This window comes from Oncorhynchus keta, chromosome 5 (genome assembly GCF_023373465.1).
Source record: "Oncorhynchus keta strain PuntledgeMale-10-30-2019 chromosome 5, Oket_V2, whole genome shotgun sequence".
In the NCBI taxonomy this organism is placed as follows: domain Eukaryota; kingdom Metazoa; phylum Chordata; class Actinopteri; order Salmoniformes; family Salmonidae; genus Oncorhynchus; species Oncorhynchus keta.
In genome coordinates this window covers 17,750,753-17,774,335 of record NC_068425.1, presented here as the reverse complement: position 1 = coordinate 17,774,335, position 23,583 = coordinate 17,750,753, and the positions used below count along the sequence as shown (strand labels likewise).

Here is a 23,583-nt window from a genome sequence, read left to right as displayed (position 1 = left end):
CTTTAAATTTCAATCATGCTGTAGTGCGGATCTTCAGCGCTACGGATTGAATCGAGCCCTTGGGGTTTTCAGAAAAGTGGTGAGCTGGCTCCAACCACAAGGAGCTCTTCATTGACATTAAGGAAAAAACAGATTTACACAACACACATCCATGATGAAACATACAGTACTCAAAACACCATGATGATGTCAAAACACAGACTAGCATCCCTACTGAACTTCAAGGAGACATTCAGAAGGACAGACACTCATAACTCAAAAAGGTGTTAGTGCTAAGACAATATGGCGACCATGCTTCAACCAAAATGTAGCTGCAGTGTACAGTTCTCAGCACATTTCTGACATTTGGTTTGTGAATGACATTTGGTTTGTGAATGACATTTGTGACTGAATGACATTTGTGACTGAACGCATCACTCACACTTGGGTCTGATATGTGGGGCCAGATTTAATCCTCACTTGGAATATACAGTGAACTTGAGGCTCACTGTCAGCGGTACACAATTTAAATCACAGCAGGAGTGAGAAGAGTGTGTGCGTGTGAGAGAGAAAGGGACTGAGGAGAAAAGATATGACAGAATGAAAGGAGTCTATTGGGCTGAGAGAACCCAGAAAGGATCTTCCTCTCCAATAAAAACTAATTAACTTTGAATTAAAAAATTAATGGCTTAAAAGGACAACAGTACAATATTCAAAAGGATAGCATTCTTTGAAGCATTTAGTAAGTAGTTCATATACATATTGACAGGTTTCTAATACAGCATGTTTTCAATATCATACTTGTTTTCTTTCAGTTCAACAATTTTTTTTTACAAGTACAATAATAAAAAATGATAGACAACACCACGTACGACTCACTTGTTAAGTTTATGGCAACGCTTCTTTTGAATGCATTTAGCATCTCTTGATCCATATCTTAAGTGTCATTGAGAAATTAACCTATTACTCAGGATATACGGACTCTTCGTTCCACAGTAAAGGTGGGGACTCCCAGTCCCAGTCATTCCAAAAACCCTCTAGATTCCAAAAGGTTTTGGTAATGCTCGTTAGAATTTTGTCAGCCAAATGGGATTTCTTTTCACATAAAACCCCACCCATATACTGAACAAGGTCCACCACAACGTCAACACTTGGTTTACCTGTCAAGTGACGTCTTCTCCCAATCAACATGGTCAAAGATGGCAGGCATGCATTAGTCTCCTTCTGTCATGGTTCAATTGTTCTCTCAGCACATTATGAATATTTTGTTTGAAAAATAAGATCATGTCCATTCGATTTTCATGACTACTATCTGTACCGTAAAAACCCCAAGGATGAAAAATAAGAACACTTTTCAAAGGACCAAAAATGGACACTCAAATCCACATTTTCACACACATTCACTCTTATACATACGCACTTTGAAAGGCAACCAATGTCCATTCTCCAAGGCAATAATGTCTTTGTGGCAACTCAGCCTTGACATTCCAAATGATGTCATTCTGGCACCTCCCTCTCCAGGAATGATAAAATATCCCACGTTTGATAAATGTTGACAAATTATAAATGGAGATAAATCCATTTCAGTAAATACTGATGCAGATACAAAATAACAATGATAACTAAAATAATGATTATGAAGATTATGATAAAATACTACATGAAGTAGATACATTGCCTCTCCTTCCCTTCCAACTATAATGTCAACTTTTCAACCCAACGCTCTCTTATAGTCCTCTAGGTGGGTTGTTCTCAATACTCTGATTCATAACATTTGGACAAAAAAAACATGATAGATAAAATGACTAGAGCCATGATGGAAAGAAGAGTTTGAGGGTATTTCCAGAAATGCAAAGTTTGCCTAGAGAGGCTGTTTGTTTCTTTTAAGAGGAAGTTCCTTTCTGTTCCGTCACTCGCAATGTCTCGTTCTGTCCCACCTTGGTCTTCCTTTTTAAGTCTACCTCAGCGTTGCTTTGATCTGTTTTTCTTTTTAAAGTAAGGACTTTTTCTTAAATGTTTTAAAGTTAATTCCTGTTCAGAAATTTTACAATCCTCTTTTTTTCTCCGTTATCATAGTGCACCCGTCCCATCCTGTTTAGGGCTGTTTGCTTCACTGACAATCCTCATCGTCCAAGCATACCTAGGAAAGGATACAAAAAGCATTTGTGTTTTGACACCAGGGATTACACAACCCTGTGTGTGGTGGAAACAGTTGGCATTTCCAAATCTATGATGAGCAGAACACTTTTAAAAATATGTTTTACTTTATGTTACCTTGAAGCTTATGGTATAAACAAAAATAATAAGCAGCACTGGGCTAATAAATACTGGGCTTCATCTCTGACAGACACTTTTTTTGGTTTAACAATTTGCTCATTTGAGGACAGTTTGGGGGAACACAAACAAATAGAACAGGGTGCTCAGTCTCATACCAAACAAATTAGTCTTTTCAAATCCTTCAGAGTTGTAACATTCATTTTGGTGCCCTCTCGCACCATTGCCTTTTAAAAACGTACCGATCCTATACTCCTGCGTCTCCTCCTCCTCAGTGTCTCTCTCAGCCTCTCTCAGACTGCTCAAGGTACACAGATTTAGCTGGCTGGCTGCTCTGGGGAAACTGCAGAATATAAGAGGGGGTGGGGGAGGCGCAAAGGAGAGAAGGTCATTCAAGTGGTAATTCGTTTCTTAACTATAGTGGCATAATTTAGTTACTTAATAACTATAGTGGTATAATTTAGTTTCTTAATAACTATAGTGGCATAATTTAGTTACTTAACTATAGTGGCAGAATTTAGTTACTTAACTATAGTGGCATAATTTAGTTACTTAATAACTATAGTGGCATAATTTAGTTACTTAATAACTATAGTGGCATAATTTAGTTACTTAATAACTATAGTGGCATAATTTAGTTACTTAATAACTATAGTGGCATAATTTAGTTTCTTAATAACTATAGTGGCATAATTTAGTTTCTTAATAACTATAGTGGCACATGAGATAAAGGAATTTGAAATATATTAACACAATGAAGAGTCACAAATATTTGGTTTCCCTAGGAATTATATAATAACCAACCTCTCCCTTTTTACCTTATGCTTTGGACATCGTAGTGAAAAGTTATCTTCATTCAGAGAGCAGTCTGAGGAGAGGTGAAGGAAAAGTTATACAAATGACATAACCATCAACTCAGAAAATCATAACACTCAATATAATTGGGTACTATTGTTATAGTTACAGTAGGCAGAGGGAGGTAAGGTTTAGGACACAGCATATGAGTAATGAGATAACATTCGGTGTTAAAGGAAATGCTTTGCATCTCTTACCTGCATCCATGGCACACGGGTAGTGATATCTCAGTGTGCAGCCTTTGCTGTAACAGCCGAGGGTTGAGCCAACCATTTCACAATAAGAGCAGACCTGAACACAGACAGACACAACTTAGAGAATAACAGAAGAGAGTGCAAAAATCGATTAACTTCTTATGGCTGCAGGGGCAGTATTGAGTAGCTTGGATGAAAGGTGCCCAGAGTAAACTACCTGCTCCTCAGTCACAGTTGCTAATATATGCATATTATTATTATTAGATAGAAAAGTATTGGATAGAAAACACTCAGAAGTTTCTAAAACTGTTTGAATGATGTCTGTGAGTATAACAGAACTCATATGGCAGGCAAAAACCTGAGAAGAAATCCAAACAGGAAGTGGGAAATCTGAGGTTGGTCGATTTTAAACCCAGCCCCTATTGAATACACAGTGGGATATTGGTTGTGTTGCACTTCCTAAGGCCTCCACTAGATGTCAACCGTCTTTAGAAACTTGTTTGAGAATTCTACTGTGAAGTGGGACCGAATGAGAGAGGAATGAGTGAGAGGTCTGCCAGCAGTCACGCGCTGGTCACACGCATTTCACATGAGAGGTAGCTGCATTCCTTTGCTTTTCTGAAGACAAAGGAATTCTCCAGTTGGAATATTATTGAAGTTTCATGTTAAAAACATCCTAAAGATTGATTCCATACATCGTTTGACATGTTTCTACGGACAGTAACGGAACTTTTTGACATTTCGTCTGCAACTAGGGAACGCTCTTCATGACTTTGGATTTGTTTACCAAACGTGCTAACAAAAGTAGCTCTTCGGACAAAAATGGACATTATCGAACAAATTGAATGTGGAACAGGGATTCCTGGGAGTGCATTCTGATGAAGATCAAAGGTATGTGAATATTTATAATGCTATTTATGACTAATGTTGACTCGAACTTGGCGGATATCTCTATTTGTTTTCTGAGCGCCGTTCTCGGATTATTGCATGGTTTGCTTTTTCCGTAAAGCTTTTCTGACACAGCGGTTGCATTAAGGAGAAGTGTATATATATTTCCATGTCTAATAATTGTATTTTCATCGACATTTATAATGAGTATTTCTGTAAAATGATGTGGCTCTCTGCAATATCACCGGATGTTTTTGGAACTAGTGAACATAATGCGCCAATGTATACTGACATTTTTTTATATATAAATATGCACTTTATCGAACAAAACATACATGTATTGTGTAACATCCTATGAGTGTCATTTGATGAAGATCATCAAAGGTTAGTGATTCATTTTATCTCTATTTGTGCTTTTTGACTCCTCTCTTTGGCTGAAAAAATGGCTGTGTTTTTCTGTGGCTTGGCTCTGACCGTACATAATCGTTTGTGGTGCTTTCGCTGTAAAGCCTATTTGAAATCGGACACTTTGGTGGGATTAACAACATGATTACCTTTAAAATGGTATAAGGGGGCCTCCCGGGTGGCGCAGTGGTTAAGTTCGCGCCGCCCAGGCTCTGTCGTAACTGGGCGCGACCGGGAGGTCCGTGGGGCGACGCACAATTTGCCTAGCGTCGCCCGGGTTAGCGAGGGGTTGGCCGGTAGGGATATCCTTGTCTCATCACGCACCAGCGACTCCTGTGGCAGGCCCGGGCGCAGTGCGCGCTAACCAAGGTTGCCAGGTGCACAGTGTTTCCTCCGACACATTGGTGCGGCTGGCTTCCGGGTTGGATGCGCGCTGTGTTAAGAAGCAGTTGGGTTGTGTATCAGAGGACGCATGACTTTCATTCAACCTTTGTCTCTCCTGAGCCCGTACGGGAGTTGTAGCGATGAGACAAGATAGTAGCTACTAAACAATTGGATGCCACAAAATTCAGGAGAAAACAGAAAACAACTGGCTGTTGTCATATCAATCCCGTTAATGGGATTGCAGCCCTAAGAAGTTCAATTTAAAACTGTGGACTTCTGAGAACTGCTTTAGGTATATTGAGCTGAAAAAAATATCTATATATAGTAACCAATATCATTACATTGTATACTTTATAGACATCAACAAAAAAGATTACTCACTGTGTCTCTGGCACCATCTAGTGCCTCCTGTAGGCCATACAGTCTTCCATTGACCAGGTAAACCCCACTGGTCCAGACCATGCATGCCTCATGCACCCACAGCTCCTCTGGGTCTATAGGCATCTGAGGAAGTTGGGCCAGCTGTGCCAAAGGCCCAAGGGAGTCTAAGGTTGGGGGAGGGGGCTGGAATGGCAATGAGGCTTTGCTGTTGGATGGCACCATTCTTGTGGAATTCTCACTGGATTTCTGTCTCCTTTTAAATCTCGGGTGCGACGTCAGCTTTCTGTGTTGTGGCCTTTGTTGAGTGTCTTCTGTCTGCTGTTGCTGGCATGGTTGGTTTTGCTGACTGTAAGTGGGCTCATTCTGAAGTTCAGGTTGTTTCCTTAGCTCAGTAATTGGTTTTAACTCTGGAGGCATGTCCCACTTAAGAACTGTTGTCTTGTTGGTGGTGGTTTTAGCAAGTTTGCTGGCCAGATAAAGCATCTCCCCTCCACCTGCTGGAGAGGCAGTGCCAACAGCAGTGGCAGGGGAAGTTGTATTTGTCTCTTGATTGAACATGTAATCACTATAAGTTGAGGACTTGATAGTTGGCACATCTTGCAGTTCACGGCCCTGGGTGGTCAACACATTTGAAATGGCGTCGAGATTTTGCACATTTCTACTCATCCCAGTAGTTACAAGACTCTGTCGAATCTGGGGTTGATTCTTGGGAAGCCTTGTAGCATATTCAGGAGGGTAGTAAGGTCCATAGAGATCCCCAAGGTTTTTGTAATTGGCCCATTTCTGGCACAGGCAGCAGAGAAGACGGCCAGAATGAATAGATTCAGTAATCACAGGGCCTGGTAGAAGGTACTCAGATGAAGGTAGAGCCTTTCCTGCCTGGAGGGCAGAGTCTACATCCTCCAGTTCCCTCTTCTCTTTGACCCTCTCAATTTCTCCATCTCTCCTAGGCAGTTGAGACAAAAGAGCTGAGGTCAAAAGAGCTTCAATACCACTACTGCTTGCTTTCCCTCCAACTGCTCCACGCTCTCCCTTCATCTTTTCCTCTTCACCATTCACAATTGTGCACACGGCTCCTATCTCAGCTACTTTCCTCTCCACATGTATGTATGGCGCAAAGGCACACTTGCTATTATCAGGAAAAACTCTGCTGTTATCAAAATGTCCCCCTGCTCTTGTAGCCGCTTCCAGGTCATCTTTGGCCGCCGCTGCTGCTACTCCTCTTCTTCTCCTCCTCTGCCTGCCTCTTGATCCCACTACCTCACTCTCGTCTTTCACCCCCCCTTGTTTCTGGCAGACTGATTTCACCTCAGTCTCTGGCTGAGTGTCCTCACTTTCAGCATCCACTTTTACTGCTTGGGTCAAGACTGGTGGAATCTCAGGAGGAGTCATTTTCTGATCAGTCGGAGGAGTGACTGATGGGGCAGAGGCTGTAGTGCTAGGGCTTGGGGCTACCTGTGGACTAACAGTTGCAGGAGATTGAATGGGTGGGCCAGACAGAGCACTTGGGCTCACATTCTGTGACTGGGCCTGGGAGGCTTGAGCACGTTTTTGCTTATTCACACTTCCAACAGGCCTTCCCTTCTTCTTGCCTGATGGGAAATAGCCTTTGGGTACAGAATTGTCTGATTGTTTGGAATCTTGTGGTGACCCTGTCATTGCCAAAGATGACCTTGGAGAAGTTTGATGTGGCTGTCTTAGTAAGTGCCCTTGAGCCTGACTGTGGTGTGGTGGGGTGGTTCCATAATAGTCACTGCTACTGTAATCATCAAATGCAATCCCAGTTTCTTCAAGTTTTTGTCTCAGAAGGTTAGCAGCAGATTGTTCACCTCTTCGAGTCTCAAGTTGCTGGTAAGTATTAGTGAAATGTTGAATATCAGACAAGGCAGATGAAGAAGGTGGGGGGGAGCCCTGTACTGGACAAGGTAGTGGTGGAGGTGGGGGTAAGGGCCCTAACAAGGTGAAGTCAGCGGGCATCTCTTTATCTCCATCACCAGTACTAGATGCTGCAGTCCCTAACCCAAAGTCAAAGTCTGGCTGCAAAGGTCTTGTAACAGTTCCTGTGGTGCCGCGTTTAAGAACGTGTGATGTCTGGTGAGGATCACAGGGGTATGCGGTGGGAGGTAACGGTCCAGTCTCATCAACCCCTGTGTAGGGCATAATGTCACTTAATGAGAGACTTTCATCGAGATAAGGCAAACATTCCTCTTCGTCCTGTGTGTCAGTAAACTGTGACATTTCAGTGTGAGAAAATCCAGCAAAATCATTTGAGTCAACATCGGTATGGCCGCTGTTAGTAGATTTCTTCACATTTGGTGTAATTTTCTGAACAATAGCCTCCAGTTTCAAACCTCTCCCTTTTCTTGGAGGCAGACTCTTTTTACCCTGAACAGGTGAGGAGGATTGTGAATAAGTGCTTTGTCCAGGTGTGGGACAAGGAGTATTAGGCGAACCAAGTGTAGTTATATCTGAACTGGATGAGTCATCGTCGTTTTGGAGGCTGGATTCAGAGTAGGCCAAAGGTGAGTGATATGAACTAGGGGCACTCCTTTGCTGTGATACATCCTGATGCTGCCTCTTGGCAGGGATAGGGGAAATGAAAGATCGAACTCTCCTCCTCAACATTAATGGATTAGTGTCCCCAGAACCCCCAGTTTTATTTGGTCGATGGCTCTGTGGCATCATGGAATTGACATTGCCACCAATACTGGGACCAACTGTTTTCATGGAATTAGGTGTAGGTGTTGGATGGAGTGATTTAAAGATTTCTTCTTTAACCACTTGGGAGACAGGTGAGTCAAGAATGTTGGAGACTGGTGGAGCTGTTGGAACCAATTGGTGGGCAACAGACCCAAGAGGAGCAGCAGGAGGTGGCTGTTGACTTCTCTGGTAAGGATCCCCCTCCAACATCCCCACACTCTCTCTACCAGAGTGTGTTGACTCCCACATTTTCATGTCATAGTAAGTGTTCTGATGAGGAACTTGCTGTTTAGCGAACGTTTGGCGATTGTGCAAAATGTCAGTTGGAGACGGCATTCTTTGTCTCTGCTCTGAATGACTGAGTTTATGTCTACCTGGAGAAGTACTGGACTGCATCATATCCTTGGTGGGTCTATTAATGGTAGCTACCCAATTAAGTCTGTCATCCAAGTCATGAGCATGGAGGCGAGTATACATTTGTAATTTGTTTGCGGATTGTGGGTTTTGTAATTGAACTTGGGGTGAGTGGTAGGGATTGTGAAAATGGGGGTTACGTGGCATCATATTGCCCTCTCTTGCATCACCAAACCTGGAACCAGGAAAGCCACTGGCATGCCCTGTAGATAAATCTACACCTTGTGGGTATGACTGATGTCTTGATGGTGGAGACAGAGGGTTGATGGTAGAGGGATAGTGAGAGGTTTGCTGCAGATGTTGAGAGGGCATGGTGGTGGTCAAATCAATATTACCTCTTCTAAGAGGCTCTGCATTCATAACCACAGATGGGTGTAAAGCCTTGTTATGATGCTCAACATCAGTTTCCTTGGTTGTAAGACCACTATGATGGACAGCCTCTGCAGTCTCCTTTGATGCTACCTTCACTCCAACCTCTTTTTCATCTCCTAACTCCTTACTGTTCCCTAGATCATTTGTTGATGGCAGTTGGATGACAGAGGCACCAATTGGACTTTTTTCCCGCTCTCTTTCACGTTTCCCATCCCTTTCTGGTGTACTGCGGCGATTGGGACAAACATCACATATGACAGAGCGGCGCTCTTTAGATGGAGGTAAAAGGGAGGACGTCAACATTTGAGACTCAATTTGATCTATGGTTCCAACACTGCCCGCTAGCGGCTCTGTTTCCTGCAATAGGAGTTCCTGTACAGCTGAAGATGAGCTGGGCAGACCTGAAGGGGGTTTCCTGTGAGGTAACGAGTAGTCGGCTAAATTGATGTGTTTTGGTGGAGGTCCAGACAAAAACTCTGTAGACTGTGGCATATGGGTCAGGTGACGCTGCGGTGTTGCCATTTTATTTTTCTCTGAAGAAGCACTGTGAGATCCCTTAGTATCTACTCCTTCAGACCTCAAGGAGGATTGAGGTGATTTTGGTACAAAATCAGATCCAGGCCCCTGGCGCTGATTTAGTTGAAGAGGCTTTCCAAGGCTTGTCATTCGGGAGGGGTGGGAAGTAACCTCTCCAACTCCAGTTTGGGTTCTCATACTTTCAGCCATGCCATAAGGATGCCTGGTTTGGTACTGTTGCCGAGTCATATTTTGAGCCTGGAGATGGGCAGTTAGTGCCTGTTCAGATCGCCCATAGCGCCGGTCTAAGTGATAACCCTGTAGAACCTCCTGCAAGAGGCTTGGAAATGGAAGCTGGAGTTGAGAATTATCATCATGTCCTCTTGCTCCTGATCCTTCTCTTCTCCTCACTGATCCCTCAACTGTAGTACCCGCGACATCCTTGGTGTGTTCAGGCCCATAACTGGGCTTTGGCTGATGGAAGCCTTGATACCTTGAATTTGATCCAGTTACACTCCCTGGACTAGGTCTCCCCCTGTTCTTCAAACCCATGGCAGCACCATGTGGTGACTCTTGATAACCATATTTTTGAGGACCTGAGAGGGGATGATTTTGAGGGACAGACCGCCCAAAGTTAGATTTCTGGGGAACTTCATGATGAGAGGAATATACACTCAAATCCATTCCTTCCTCCCCATTATGACGACTAGACTCTCTAAAGAAGCTGTCTGAATGTTTCTCCTCTATGCAGTTGTCTTGTGCACATGTAGCTTTTTCTGGATGATTTACCTCACAACGGGTTGACACAATAACACCCACTCCACCAGGATTTGGCTGTTCCTCAATATTTTGATCTTGATTGGAGTTGTCCAAATCTCGTGTCTTACATCGTTTTCCATCCTTCTCATCACTTTTTTTGTTACGCAAGGAAGATCGATCCAATTTATTTTCTTTGTCCTGCCCATCTTGTCGCACGTGTCCCTCTCGAGTCTGCTCTCCATGGGTGCCTTTTTCATTTTTTTCAACCATCCCTCCACTTTCATCTTTAATTCCTTCATATTTAATTTCCCTTGTTTTCCTAAGCCCATTTTTAGTATTAACATCAGTGGCACAGTTTGGGTGGAACTGAGGAGCAGGAGAGGGAATGGGGCATGAGGGAGTAGAGGAAACAGGAGGGCGAGAATGTACACTTGGACCAGGCTCAGCAGATTGAGGAGCAGAGGAGGGAGATGACAATGAAGGTGTCCGGGTTTCAGTTGTCTTTCTTTCAGAAACATCTGATGGATTCAGAGATTGTTTTGTAGAAGATTCCGTTAACATCCTCTTCCCTTGTGAACCCTGATCACTCTTTCCAGTATGGGATTGGTTTTTACTTGAAACGATTGATATCTGACTCTGAGATGGAGGAGGATAGTAGCCAGTTGGTTCTGAGCCACTGCTTGTGCCACTCATCTGCCGCATTCTAGATTTTCCCCCCTCAGAAATCTGCTCATCGGGTTCCTCTTTGGCCCTTGATGATACTCTTTCGGACACCAGAAAGGAATCTTCATCACCTCCAGCCTCCGAGATAGCACCTTCACCACGACCAATCCCACTGCTTGAGGCAGCACTGACACTTCGACTCCTTGGTTGAGTAGAAGGAATGGCTTGTAATGCCTGCAGCATTTGACTTTGTCCATCTTTCCCCCTTCTATGTGACATTAATGTGTCAGTGAGAAGCATATGTTGCACTGTATTGGGTAAATTTGCTACCTGTGATGTCAAAGCATTTAGACTGTTCAAGCCAGGATCTTGCATGAGTTTGTCAAGAGGAGAAGATGAATAGACAGACGAGGATGACCCTTCTTCATGTGATCCTTTTCCTGTACCTGCAGCCATTCTGCTTCGGTTTGAGACTAAGTGACCACCTCCAGCGCTTGTATTCAGACCAGTAGCTTTGTTACTGCCACTGCTGCCACAACTACTGATGCTGCTGTTGGAGTTGGGTGTGGGACTCAACTGAGGCATCGTCTGCAATAACCGACCACGGCAACTACGAGGATTTGTGGGAGGAGGATGTGATGGAACATGTGGGGGACATAAAGGGTTCCCATGAACTTCTGAGACACCCATCAACGGGGAAGGTGAGGAGCTACAACTGGGAGACTGCACTGCAGAGGCAGCTGGAGAGGGGTTAGATATAGGGCTGAAGTTTTGGTTAATCTGGCCCTGTTGGGGTTGAGAATGCATTGGCGATTTGGCTATTTCTTGACACGGTTGTTGAGGCATTCCGGGATTGGTGGATTGGTGATGTTTAGAATATACAGGACCTGGTGGAGGGGCATGATGCTGCATTTTCAGAGAGTTGTCATAACCTATTCCTAAATTGTGCTGAGAATTGCGGTGCTGGAGGGTGGCTTGTTTGTGGAGTGGATGGGTTTGTGGGGAGTATGAGGGATAACTTGAAGAGTGGTAACTCTTTGCAACATTCTCCAGTGATCCAACATCGTTTGTTGTAGCTGAACTTGAAATTGAGTTTGAATTAGAGTTCATATTAGGAGAGTTGTTGACTTTAGGTTCAAATCCACCACCACTGCTGGCCCCATCATGATATCTCTGTGGTGGGGAGCTGTACATTCCTGATGACCCTGTGGATGCACTACCCTGTGGGGAGTAGTGTGAGAACTGTGGAGGCATTCTGTGTCCAGAGATGGGATAAGTCCTATGCTGCTGCCCATGTTGCAGAGCTTGATGGGCGGGGTAATTCTGTCCATGTTGGCGGTGCTGCATCTGAGGCCCTAATGCTGGCTGCATTGCAGGGTTCTGACCCATTTTGTACTGATGGGAGGGGGAAAATGCTCCAGCACCACTGCTGCCACTGCTACTACCACCTGAGCCGGCCGTCGAACCATAGTCCAAAGGATAGGGAGATATCATCCCGGAGGAGCTAGTTCCAGCTTGTCTGTACTGCTGAGGTATATGTCCATCCATATTTGAGTACCCAAAACCTGCCCCATATGCCATACCTCCTCTTCTATGTCTGTCCTTTCCACCCATTGCAAAATAATAATCCATTGTTTCCTTTTGGTAAGGGTTGCTACTACTGCCACTGTGAATATTACCGTGTGATGATTCCCCAGCTCTGTTTCTTGCATCATAAGCAAGCATATGGCCAGCCTGACTAGGGTGGTGGTGCCCTCGATGGAGTAGGTGTCGACTGTGACTTTGAGGGTTTGGAGGGGTTTGCTGTTGCATCCCAGTGTAGTCATCGGTCATCCTTGGGGATATCTGGGGATCTGTTGACGGTGGTGGGTAAGAGGAGCCACCTCCACCCCTACTAGTAAATCCAGGAGGAAGAGCTGGAGGTGCTGGATTGTTGGGGAAATTCTGCATGTTTTGATGAATTTTTACAAATTGTTTGAGGGAATGTTTTTTGTTCTGTAATGGCAGTTACTGTGTCAGTTGACTTCGTAGGCTTGCAGTTAAAGGATGGTGGAGAGTCCAACAAAGTCCAGCAGAGTTGAAGCAAGTGACTTTATCACAAATGTTTTATCACACTTGTAGCAGCAATTGAAAATGAAGCAAATACTGAGGCTTGAGCAGAAAATGACCAGTAATTTTCAATTAGATGCAACTAAAGAACTTCTGAAATCTGATGTTGTAGAGTAACTCCATTATAGTTGTAATAGTTGGAGAGCTGAGTTCAAATTACAACTAAATATCTGTTTTTTTTGTACTAAATGTAGTAGCGATTTCAATGTTAAAAGGATATGATACAGATGTTGCAGTTTGGCACTAAATGTGAAAATATCAAGTGCAAGAGAGACAACAGCACTTGAAATAATAGGCCTCAAAGTCCTTTCCACTGTATAAGAGCACAGGCAAACAGAGTTAAGATAAAATTGCAGTGGGATTCAATGGTGTCCCATGTGCAAAAACTTTTCATGAGTAACTGAGTCACTGCCTTTTAGACTGCTGGACTGCCATTGCAGAAATTATTCAGTTCTGGCAGGAGTAGCCTATGCGAAACAATAATGCTTCCCTCATGTAGGTTTGCATGTATTTGGCTTGCACCTGTGTAGAAACAGCCTTAGAAATGCTAACCAATACTTTCATCCAATAAATGTCTCAAACCAAAAGGAAAACAAATCCACTGATATTTGTGTGTCCTTGTTGAGATTAATACTTTTTGAAATTCTCATTTTTTTTCTCATTCCCTTAGATTTTTTTGACACATGTAGTTGGATTGTAGAAAAGTCTTTGGTCCCCAGTTTCCCCCAACTTTAGTTATTCTTCACCAGTGTTTATCTTGGTGCTCTTCTATATCTCCAACATTGTTCTGTCTTACCTTATTTTAATTTTCTTTCAATCATTATTCAAATTGACCGTCTCCCATACCAATGTCCAAAAGTAAGGTTTCCATTTAATCAGCATCTTCTTGTTTTTCTTTTGCAGTTTCTCTCCAGTATTTCCATCCATGTGAGTCCATCTCTTCAGTTGTTTACAGGAGCCCTGTGTAAATCTGAAAGAACAGAAAAATAAACTAAAAGAACTGTCTGTGTGCCACAACGACCACATAGCCTATACTGTACATAGGCTATTACATCCAAAGATTCTGTGTGTTTATGTAGACAAAGTAAGTACAGTGTGTTTGTTAACCATTGCATAACCCATTACTCTTTCTCACAGTGTTCCTTAACATATACCACATGGTCTATTTTAGTATGGTACTAACTGTAGGTCTTACTGTACAAATAGTCACATACAATCTGCAATACAATGAATCAGGTGTCAACGTGTCCAACTTCATACTGTAATTACACTATAGGCCCACCTGCCCATGTAACTACCATGTAAATAAATACACAGGTATTAGGGCACGTGTTGTAAAGTGGTATCAAACTAAAATGTGCAAAACCACAACGATATGATTGAGGGGCAACATTTGTCCAGACGTCAACGGCGACAATATACCGTATTTGTATTGTGTGTGTCAACTGCAACTGTTGTGTATGTTCAATTCTTGATAACGCATGTAACTCAAATATCCACGGAATTGCACAAAAATGAAAGGCACTAGAGTAGAAGGTAAATCAATAATGTTTTGGCCGCATCCCTTTGAATTTAAACTACAAACTTTCCAGACATGTTTGTCCATGGAAGAAGTGGTCATAAAGTGACTTTTTGGACCTGAATGCTAAAACATTCAGGAGACAGAGATGCTCAAAGTTGACCCATTTTCCATACCCCACCACACCAAGAGACATTAGGTTAGGGACGATACCAGTATCACGATACTTACACGTTGTTCGTATTGCGGCAAGGGGGGAAAAAAAGAAAAGTGGATTTAACTTATTTAGGAAAACAGCCCTCGTTCTGCAATATTATGATACTGGTATCGTCCCAGCCCTATGAGACATCATTGTCTTCATCACTGGAAATGATAAACGATTGAGTTTGATATCATTTTAAAAGCTTACAAACAGGGTTGTCAAACTATTGGATAATTTCTTGGAGAAAACCCCCCAGAAATGAATGATTATTTGTTGTTGCTCAGACCCTACTTTACATTATCTGAAGTTTGTGTGTTGTACCCGCCATCGGTTGAGACACAGCATGCTAGAAATGTAACTCATAGAATGACGTATCCCTTCAGACCACTGCAATTTAACTGGTACACCATTGAAATTTAAATTTGTACTTCTAATTACTACCACAAAGATGGCCGCCGGTCCACCCACCGTCAAATGATAACTTAACTGGTCAAGTCTATTCTATTACAGTAGGTTTCCTATGGAGGGTTGACAGTGTTATTTAAACCAACTGAATTCCCCTTCAAGTCAACATTCTCTAATGTGTGGACCTCCAACCATGTTCGTTGGACCATTTGAAAGTATAAATGTATGTTTATTTATACATGTATCAGTCAAAACATAACACTCACAATGTATTCAAGAACATGTTGTGTCTTAACAGATGGTGGGCACAACACCAAAACCTCAGACGATAATTAGATAAATCAATCAATTATAAAACAGTTTGTCAACCCTGTTTGTAAGCCTTTAAATATCAAACGTTTATCGTTTCCAGTGAAAGCAAAATAGGTCAACCTTGACCACATTTAATCACATTTTTATTTAACCTTGATTTACCTTTGACCACATTTATCTCTTGAATGTTTTGGCATTCAGGTTTAAAAAGTCACTTTCTGAGCACTTCCACAATTGGAAAATATGTATGAAAGGTTTTGTTCAAATCAAAAGGGGTGCTGTCAAAAAGTGATTGAATTCAAATGTATTTACCCAGAGGCCTATAGCTCAACGTAAATGTATTTAACAGCTTTCTAAGGAATTAAATCAACAAGGACTCGAATTATGGGTTGACACCACTTTGATGGGGTCATCATTCATGAGGACCCCATGTGACACGTCTATTGTTTGTGACACGTCTGTTTTAAATACACTGTAAAGTGCTTAATTGACCAATTGCTTGCAGCCAACTTCTGCAGTCTTTTGTAAACGTGTAATTTGTATAGCCAAGGCCCGGTACTCTACCATGCAACTTAGAGACTGCTGCCCTATGTACAGTCATTGAACACTGGTCACCGCCTGGTACGGCAACTGCTCCGCCCACAACCGTAAGGCTCTCCAGAGGGTAGTGAGGTCTGCACAACGCATCACCGGGGGCAAATTACCTGCCCTCCAGGACACCTACACTACCCAATGTCACAGGAAGGCCATAAAGATCATCAAGGACAACAACCACCCGAGCCACTGCCTGTTCACCCCGATATCATCCAGAAGGCGAGGTCAGTACAGGTGCATCAAAGCAGGGACCGAGAGACTGAAAAACAGCTTCTATCTCAAGGCCATCTGACTGTTAAACAGCCACCACTAACATTGAGTGGCTGCTGCCAACACACTGACTCAACTCCAGCCACTTTAATAATGGGAATTGATGGGAAATTATGTAAAATATATCAGCCACTTTAAACAATGCTACCTAATATAATGTTTACATACATATGAGATGAATAATGTAGGGTATATACTGTACTCTATATCATCTACTGCATCTATGTAACACATGTATCACTAGCCACTTTAACTATGCCACTTTGTTTACATACTCATCTCATATGTATATACTGCACTCAATACCATCTACTGTATCTTGCCTATGCCGCTCTGTACCATCACTCACTCATATATCTTTATGTACGTATTCTTATCCCCTTACACTTGTGTCTGTCTATAAGGTAGTAGTTTTGGAATCGTTAGCTAGATTACTTGTTGGTTATTACTGCATTGTCGGAACTAGATGCACAAGCATTTCGCTACACTCGCATTAACATCTGCTAACCATGTGTATGTGACAAATAAAATGTGATTTGATTTTAATAATGTTAACATACTGTTTTACGCACTTTATATGTACAGTGCCTTCAGAAAGTATTCACACCCTTTGACTTGTTCCACATTTTGTTGTGTTACAGACTGAATTTAAAATGGATCCAATTTAGATTTGTGTTACTGATCTACATCTAATTACCCATAATGTGAAAGTGCAATTTTGTTTGTAGAGATTTTTTACAAATGTATTAAAAATGAAAAGCTGTAATGTCTTGAGTCAATAACTATTCAACCCCTTCGTTATGGCAAGCCTAATTAAGTTCTGCAGTAAACGTTTGCTTAACAAGTCACATTATGAGTTGCATGGACTCACTATGTGCAATAATAGTGTTTAACATGATTTTTTATGCCTACCTCATCTCTGTAACCCACACATACAGATAATTGTAAGGTCCCTCAGTCTAGCAGCACATTTCAAATACAGATTTAACCACAAAGACTGAGGTTTTCTAATGCCTCGCAAAGAATACAAATATTCCAAGACATGCATCCTACTTGCAGTAAGGCACTAAAGTAAAACAGCAAAAAAAGTGGCAAAGAAATGTACTTCCTGAATACAAAATTATGTTCAGGGTAAATCTAAAACAACAATTACTGAGTACCACTCTTCATATTTTCAAGCATAGTGGTGGCTGCATCATGTTGTGGGTATGCTTGTCATTGGCAAGGACTAGGCAGTTTGTTGGGGGTATAAAAATAAACAGAATAGAGCTACGCACAGGTAAAATCCTAGAAGAAAACCTGGTTCAGTCTGCTTTCCAACAGACACTGGGAGACAGATTCACCTTTTAGCAGGACAATAACCTAAAACACAAGGCCAAATATACACTGGAGTTGCTTACCAACACAACATTGAATGTTCCTGAGTGGCCAAGTCGCATTTTTGACTTGAATCGACTTGATTGTACTGTGAGATGCCCAAGATAGCGCTACAGGGAGACAGGACGGACAGCTGACCGCCATCGCAGTGGCAGATCACGTTTAACACCTGCATAGGATCGGTACAGCCGAACATCACACCTGCGGGACAGGTACAGGATGGCAACAAAAACTGCCCGAGTTACACCAGGAATGCACAATCCCTCCATCAGTGCTCAGACTGTCCAAAATAGGCTGAGAGAGACTTGACTGAGGGCTTGTAGGCCTGTTGTAAGGCAGGTCCTCACCAGACATTACCGGCAACAACGTCGCCTATGGGCACAAACCCACCGTCGCTGGACCAGACAGGACTGACAAAAAGTGATCTTCTCTGACTAGTCACGGTTTTGTCTCACCGGGGGTGATGGTCGGATTCGCGTTTATCGTCGAAGGAATGAGCGTACTCTGGAGCGGGATCGATTTGGAGGTGGAGGGTCCGTCATGGTCTGGGGTGGTGTGTCACAGCATCATCAGACTGAGCTTGTTGTCATTGCATGCAATCTCAACGTTATGCTTTACAGGAAAGACATCCTCCTCCCTCATGTGGTACCCTTCCTGCAGGCTCATTCTGACATGACCCTCCAGCATGACAATGCGACCAGCCATACTGCTCGTTCCGTGAGTGATTTCCTGCAAGACAGGAATGCCAGTGTTTTGCTATGGCCATCGAAGAGCCCAGATCTCAATCCCATTGAGCACGTCTGGGACCTGTTGGATCGGACGGTGAGGGCTAGGGCCATTCCCCCCAGAAATGTCTGGGAACTTCCAAGTGCCTTGGTGGAAGAGAGGGGTAACATTTCACAGAAAGAACTGGCAAATCTGGTGCAGTCCATGAGGAGGAGATGCACTGCAGTACTTAATGCAGCTGGTGGCCATACCAGATAATTTTGACAGCCCCTTTGTTCAGGGACACATTATTTAATTTCTGTTAGTCACATGTCTGTGGAACTTGTTCAGTTAATGCCTCAGTTGTTGAATTTTGTTATGTTCATACAAATATATACACATGTTAAGTTTGCTGAAAATAAACAGAGCTGACAGTGAGAGCACGTTTATTTTTTTTGCTGAGTTTATGTACAGTACGAGTCAAAGGTTTGGACACACCTACTCATTCAAGGGTTTTTCTTCATTTTTACTATTTTCCACATTGTAGAATAATATTGAAGACAACAAAACTATGAAATAACAAGTAGAATCATGTAGTAACCAAAAAAAGTGTTCAACAAGTCCAAATCTATTTTATATAAGATTCTTCAAAGTAGCCACCCTTTGCCTTGATGACAGCTTTGCACACTCTTTGACATTCTCTCAACCAGCTACATGAGGTAGTCACCTGGAATGCATTTCAATTAACAGGTGTGCCTTGTTAAAAGTCTGTGGAATGTATTTCCTTCTTAAAGCATTTGAGCCAATCAGTTGGGTTGTGACAAGGTAGGGGTGGTACACAGAAGACAGCCCTATTTGGTGAAAGACCAAGTCCATATTATGGCAAGAACAGCTCAAATAAGCAAAGAGAAACGACAATCCATCATTACTTGAAGGTCAGTCAATACGGAAAATGTCAAGAACTTTTAAAGTTTCTTCAAGTGCAGTCGCAAAAACCATCAAGCGCTATGATGAAACTGGCTCTAATAAGGACCGGCACAGGAAAGGAAGACCCAGAGTTACCTCTGCTGCAGAGGACAAGTTCATTAGAGTTACCAGCCTCAGAAATTGCAGCCCAAATAAATGCTTCACGGAGTTCAAGTATCCATCCCATCTGGTTTGTGCTTAGTGGGACTATCATTTGTTTTCCAACAGGACAATGACCATACACACCTCCAGGCTGTATAAGGGCTAATTGACCAAGAAGGAGAGTGATGGAGTGCTGCATCAGATGACCAGGCCTCCACAATCACCCGACCTCAACCCAATTGAGATGGTTTGGGATGAGTTGGACTGCAGAGTGAAGGAAAAGCAGCCGACAAGGGCTCAGCATGTGTGAACTCCTACAAGACTGTTGGGAAAGCATTCCAGGTGAAGCTGGTTGAGAGAATGCCAAGAGTATGCAAAGCTTGGCTACTTTGAAGAATTTAAAATATATTTTGATTTGTTGAACACTTTTTTGGTTACTACATGATTCCATGTGTTATTTCATAGTTTAGATGTCTTCACTATTATTCTACAATGTAAAAAATAGTTTTAAAAAATAAAATAAAAACTTGAATGAGTAGGTGTCCAAACTTTTGGTACTGTATATGTATTTATATTCCATTCTCTGACATTGCTCCTTCGGATATTTCTGAATTTCTTTATTTGTGTTTTTCTGGATTTTGTGTTTTTTAATTTTTTAATTTACTGCTATGTATTACTCCACTGCTGGATTTCTCTGCACCTGCAAATCTGTTTACATGACCAATAATCTTTGATTTGAATGATAATTGGCAGGTTCCAATCGTGACAGTGAAACAAGTGATATCGCTACACATTTGGTCAGTTTTCCATGTCAGTTTACTACTACATCCAGTAGCCTAATTGTTTGGGGTTGAATAGTTTTGGACCAATATTACCCCGTTTTACTGACTGTAATTAAAATGTTGATGATGGTGACGTGATAATAAATTATGGTATAAAATGTGACAGTTTATGAACAAACAGCCTATTCGAGTACAGACCAATGAAGCTTTTATTGACACCACAGTGCTGTCACACCAGGTGTTAAACGTAACCCACTGGCCTCACGCACCGTAAACAACTTGTCTGTAGAGTTATAGGCCAGGACAGAAGTAGGTTGATGAACCATGTCCTCGACTAAACCAATGCCATGGCACATAGTTAGATATTATGATGTAGCTAGCTAGCTACAAAAAAAACGGTGGCTTGTGAATAACATTGAATAGGATGCTAAATGTTTAATATCAGCTAGCCATTTGAGCACATCCTGTATTTTATTTAGTTAGCTACGATAGTTGCAGACCAAACTAGCGAGCAGCTACTAGAATCTAGATAGTAATTTCATGTTGACGTTAGTTGTAGCTAATATTAGCTAGCTAGCACGTTTAACGTTAGCTTCATGTATCACAATTAGTGGGTGCTGCTGGACTAGCTAGGCTGTGCTATAGAAACCCGTTTGCGTCATTGCAAATTCTGTTTTGAGTTATTTTGTTGCAATTTAGCTACGTTAGCTATCCTGATAAAAATAGATTTGTGCACAACGAACACAATTAGCTAGCCAACTAGCAATGTTAGCTACCTGGTCTGTCCAATAATCATAATAGGACGGGAAGGCAAGCAGCATACAAAAAGAGGGTGATTAGGTGCAGATGTTAGATATACAGCAGTGGTAGGTGGGTAAGCATGTATATAACGCTGAATAAAGCGGATGCTGCTGCAGACAATCTTACCCCCAACATGTAATTTCCCCTTACTAAATGCTGAGAAAAACATGACAGAAGCACTCTTTCAATGCATACGTTACCTGGGAACGCTTAAGGCCCCTCGAAGAGTAAAAGGTTGTTTTGTGACACTCCCGCTGCTCTGGCAGGAAACCCCGGTCTTGAGTCGACTGCTCCGCCGCTTTTCCCTCACTCTTTGTCGTCTTGACAACCCCGACCAGCGGCGGCGAGTCGGGGGCCCCGTCACAATCAAATCCCGGGCCTTTCCTCCAATTTTCCCTTTCTTTTGTCCTCACCTCCACAAATTATGAGAGCACAATCGGGGTGTCTGTAGGTCCCGTAACCAGTGAGGTCCATACACCCCCTCCCCTCTTGTTCCCTCTCCTTTCCCTCTTTCACACACTGTTTAGGTGAAGCCACCTAGCTCGAGCTCAAATGAAACGCATTGCCAGTGTCACCGTACTAACTGTATAACTAATAATTATACATCTCAAGTGCCTATTTCCATGATACGTACATCGTATAAAAGCATGCATCAATCCGTAGACCTATTCGTTTTCCTGTTACTGTTTTTTTGCTACTGAAAGACCGCCTTGAAAATGCATACACTCATATTCCTGCACCCCCTCCCTCATTTCTTCTAATTTCTTCCCATCACATCCCTCAATCTGCCCTCCCTTTCCCAATGTTTTCTACTTAATGATTTTTGTATTTATATATATATATTTATATATAAACACTGAACGCAAAATATTACTATTTTAAATCACTGTATTTTGTTATCTTTGCTCTGGGATTGAGTCTTTCAATCAGTCTCTTTGTTCTTATTTCATCCAAGTGCATGATTACTGAATTCACTACAAAGGAACCCATAAAGAGACGTGACAGTGGTTGAAAGGTGTTAAGAAAATGGCTTTAATAAATATACAGACAGCATACTGGTTGATGTGGTCTTTAAAATCTCTGATGTTTAGGGATAAAGCCTGACATTCAGTAACTGTAGCCTACCTTAGCTACAGCACACTCAAATCAAATCAAATCAAATGTATTTATATAGCCCTTCGTACATCAGCTGATATCTCAAAGTGCTGTACAGAAACACAGCCTAAAACCTCAAACAGCAAGCAATGCAGGTGTAGAAGCACGGTGGCTAGGAGAAAGGCCAAAACCTAGGAAGAAACCTAGAGAGGAACCAAGCTATGTGGGGTGGCCAGTCCTCTTCTGGCTGTGCCGGGTGGAGATTATAACAGAACATGGCCAAGATGTTCAAATGTTCATAAATGACCTGCATGGTCGAATAATAATAACACTGACACCCAACACATAACATAAAGCCCTTCTCGGCTGACTCCTGACTTATGAAATGTCTCATTAAATTACCCTACTGCAAGGAATACCATGCACTGAAATTAAAGCAATGAAAGCCTAGGCTATCAAATAGCCTACCTGATTAGATTTATCACATTGTGATTAGGAAACCATGTTATCATGTACAAAGCAGAGGTTCTAAACAATATCGTTTCCCTATTTAATTTGTGTTGTCGCTGAGTGCTTATCTCCTCTCAAACACAGTCAGTGAATGCAGTACAGACCCACTCACTCTCTCCTAGTCATAATGGCCTGGCCTATGGCCCCCATCCACGCTGATGCACTTTTAATGTACTGCAGTGTGCACACACTCATTCACCGATCTGTTATTTTCTGTCTCTATTTCTAAACAACACAGTTCAATTATTTCCTTTCCATACAGATACCCGTCTATTTCTATCATGGTTACCATAGCAACTGCATCACAGAACCCTAACTGTGGAAAATGTGTCTATGCCGGTTACACATGTGCACATGCACACACTTACCAGTAAATGTAGGCCTATACATACCTACATACACAGTATGAACATGCATACACTCACAAATACAGTAGCAGTAGTCCTGACATGCATAGAAGCAGCGTAGTACCACTGAAAGAATTTAGAGGTGAAAAGAGCGGCATCAACAAGGACAGATATCCATCCAATATACATACAGGAAACGTAGGCACTGATATAAGTGAATGTAAGATAATGTATCACAGGCAATGTTACTGTTGTGTCCCTGTTCGACCGTGCTGTCTTTGTCCATTCTCTGTAACATTGCTGACTCTAAAACAAATGATTGTCAATATATATAAAATCTGTATAAGGAAAAGTGCTATATAAAATATATATATACTGTATATATATTTATTTTACACAGCACTTTTCCTTATACAGATAATCTCAAAGACGCTAAAACAAAAAAAGCACATGTCTTCAACAGTCAGAGGCTGGCACGTCCAGGTCACATCCAACTTCGGTGGGCTGCACATAGGTCAAGTCTACAGTACACCCGTCTCCAAGCCTTCCCTCTCCCTTAGAACTGTCCTCCACGATGCTGTTCTCAGCTCCTCTGATACCCTGAAGCAGGCTTGAGTAGGGGGAAATCAGTGGTCACATCCAGCAAGGTGGCGTGGGGGGTGGGGCGGCAGAGGCTCACTACACATCAATTATTGGGATAGTC

General features: G+C 42.3%; 1 protein-coding gene across 2 annotated transcripts; it reads right to left on the bottom strand.

Moving 5' to 3' along the window:
* Positions 1–255: 255 nt before the first annotated feature.
* LOC118384603 (transcription factor 20) lies at positions 256–21,648 on the bottom strand. 2 transcript variants are annotated; one of them, XM_035771273.2, is made up of 6 exons: positions 21,129–21,648; positions 5,361–13,863; positions 3,306–3,399; positions 3,058–3,121; positions 2,496–2,596; positions 256–2,119 (listed from the first exon to the last, which is right to left on the bottom strand). In XM_035771273.2, exons 2-6 carry the CDS (start codon positions 12,732–12,734, stop codon positions 2,103–2,105), a joined length of 7,650 nt encoding a protein of 2,549 aa, XP_035627166.2. In that variant the 5' UTR covers positions 12,735–13,863; positions 21,129–21,648; the 3' UTR covers positions 256–2,102. The 2 variants fall into 2 exon arrangements, with proteins under 2 accessions (XP_035627166.2, XP_035627167.2); XM_035771274.2 differs by having other exon boundaries at positions 3,072–3,121; positions 21,129–21,647.
* Positions 21,649–23,583: the final 1,935 nt, after the last annotated feature.

What these genes read in the sequence shown, in the direction of transcription:
- LOC118384603 (XM_035771273.2), bottom strand. Translation starts at nt 12,734, where the DNA reads ATGCAGAATTTCCCCAACAATCCAGCACCTCCAGCTCTTCCTCCTGGA. An exon ending in CCCGTGTGCCATGGATGCAG is followed by an intron (nt 3,122 to 3,305) that starts GTAAGAGATGCA and finishes ACCTCTCCTCAG; the next exon opens with ACTGCTCTCTGAATGAAGAT. An exon ending in CATAAGGTAAAAAGGGAGAG is followed by an intron (nt 2,597 to 3,057) that starts GTTGGTTATTAT and finishes TATATTCTGCAG; the next exon opens with TTTCCCCAGAGCAGCCAGCC.